A 1,751-nucleotide genomic window follows, 5' to 3' on the forward strand; every position below is an offset into this window, starting at 1 on the left:
GCTCCCTTCTTAAGTGGGGGGAGGATCAACGGTTGTACCTAGCAGAACACTGATACCGACGTTGCGATGGTCCTGCTGTGTGTCCGTTCCTTCCGCTTACGCCTGTACGCATGTGTACGAGGAAGTGCAAAGTAGTTCTACTTAGATTAAGTATTCTTCCATCCGAAAGTATTGAGTTACTTAAATAAGGAAACAAAACCGATTTACGGAAAGATGAGAACTGTTTTTTATGTCTTTGCTCGGGCTTCCTCCAAAGAATGATATTTTCTTTGAAAGGTATTTGCCAACGAATGGTTGACAGAATCCTACTGGTGTAATTCGTAGAAAGATGTTGCCATTCTACCAATTGGATGTCTAAATGCATACAGATCGGTTGTCTACTAAATGGAACCATTGCTATATCCCACACCAATGTGGGCACCCTTCGTAACCAAGTGTAATCTCGTTACTCCCCCCCCCCGTTGAAATAAAACGCACTAGTCTTAACGCAAAGAATTGACGAGGTCGTTAATCTCCGAGCTCATTCGCAATGAGCACGCCAACTAAGACGCCCACACAAATCAGATCGCTTTGAACATCGAAGTTGAGCTTGGAACGAAACTGATGAGGCTGCTCGACCGTGTCGCCGTGCTCGAGAAGCTGGCTGGCGCCGCTTCGTCGTCCTCTTTGAGCCATCAAGGCTAGATGGCTCGTGTTGCACATAAGGCTACAACCACCCGACCTAAAATGTCGGATAAGCCGCATGCTGGACGATACGTCCAACGTATATGCGCTGCCGTACCGTTCAAGTACCGTGGGCGGATCGGCGAAGCGCGGGGCAGGCGTGATTGTTCCGAAATTCAAATCTACATGTCTAGGCAGATTATGTGTAGCTAACAGAACTAACGAAACTTTTTCGAATTCATTGCTACTTCTGCCGACATTATCTGCATTCAGCTCCTGTCTGTCCAAAGAAACTGCTATCGTATCTTGGACAAACTGTATAACACCTTGTCGATGCTGGCCAATGTCCTGTGTTTGCGAGCTGAATAACTTGTCCGGTCTGGCTTCTTTCTCCGCAACAAGCCCAGCATGCGCGGTGGCTGTGCCCTGCACAGACACATTGTCCTTGTTCGCAGTCTCGTTCCCTGACAGAGGGCGCTTGTATTCACGTCGTCACCGCTGATGCCGTGTCCGTATGAGTGTTCTGCTAGATACAACCGTTGATCCTCCCTCCACTTAAGAAGGGAGCCGCCAATCCGTGCAAGCTCGGAAACAGTGGATGCCGCATGACATTCACGTAGAGTGATGGCAAGAAGTGTTTACACTTCTGCGAACACAATTGTCGATGTCGACTGCAGGTCATCCGAAGACGGGCGGTCAGACTGATCCCGAGAATCGCGTGCTCAATGCGGTAGTGATTGTAATGGAGCCTGCGAGAGCGCAGCAGACTTCACGCGTTGGCACACTTCGCAAGCACATACGTACTTGCGGGCATACTTGTACTGGTGATTCCAGTAGAAGTCCCTCGTGAAAAGAGGAAGTTCTCTCACGGTCTGGATGCCCTGTCGTATGGATAACGTGATAATCATACATGATCCGCATACGCAGATCATAATCATTCGGCGCAACGGTGCGATCTACATCGTCGTCCAGTGCGCTGTAAAGCAGCAGTCGTTCGTGCACACGATAGTGATGTGAACGCGCACCCAAGTGCGGTGCTAACTCTAGGCGTGACTTGTCGAAGGTCCTGAGACATAGTCCAGCAACGC

General features: G+C 49.5%; 1 protein-coding gene across 1 annotated transcript; it reads right to left on the bottom strand.

Annotated features, from left to right (window-relative positions):
- Positions 1-507: 507 nt before the first annotated feature.
- On the bottom strand, positions 508-1,738 carry PPTG_24824 (hypothetical protein; the record flags this gene model as incomplete). The annotated part of the gene is made up of 5 exons (XM_008918651.1): positions 508-706; positions 782-845; positions 990-1,140; positions 1,468-1,639; positions 1,689-1,738. The coding sequence occupies 5 exons, from the start codon at positions 1,736-1,738 to the stop codon at positions 508-510; spliced, it is 636 nt and encodes a 211-aa protein (XP_008916899.1).
- Between the last annotated feature and the right edge of the window lie 13 nt (positions 1,739-1,751).

This window comes from Phytophthora parasitica (assembly GCF_000247585.1).
Source record: "Phytophthora parasitica INRA-310 unplaced genomic scaffold supercont2.254, whole genome shotgun sequence".
Taxonomy (NCBI): Eukaryota; Oomycota; class Peronosporomycetes; order Peronosporales; family Peronosporaceae; genus Phytophthora; species Phytophthora nicotianae.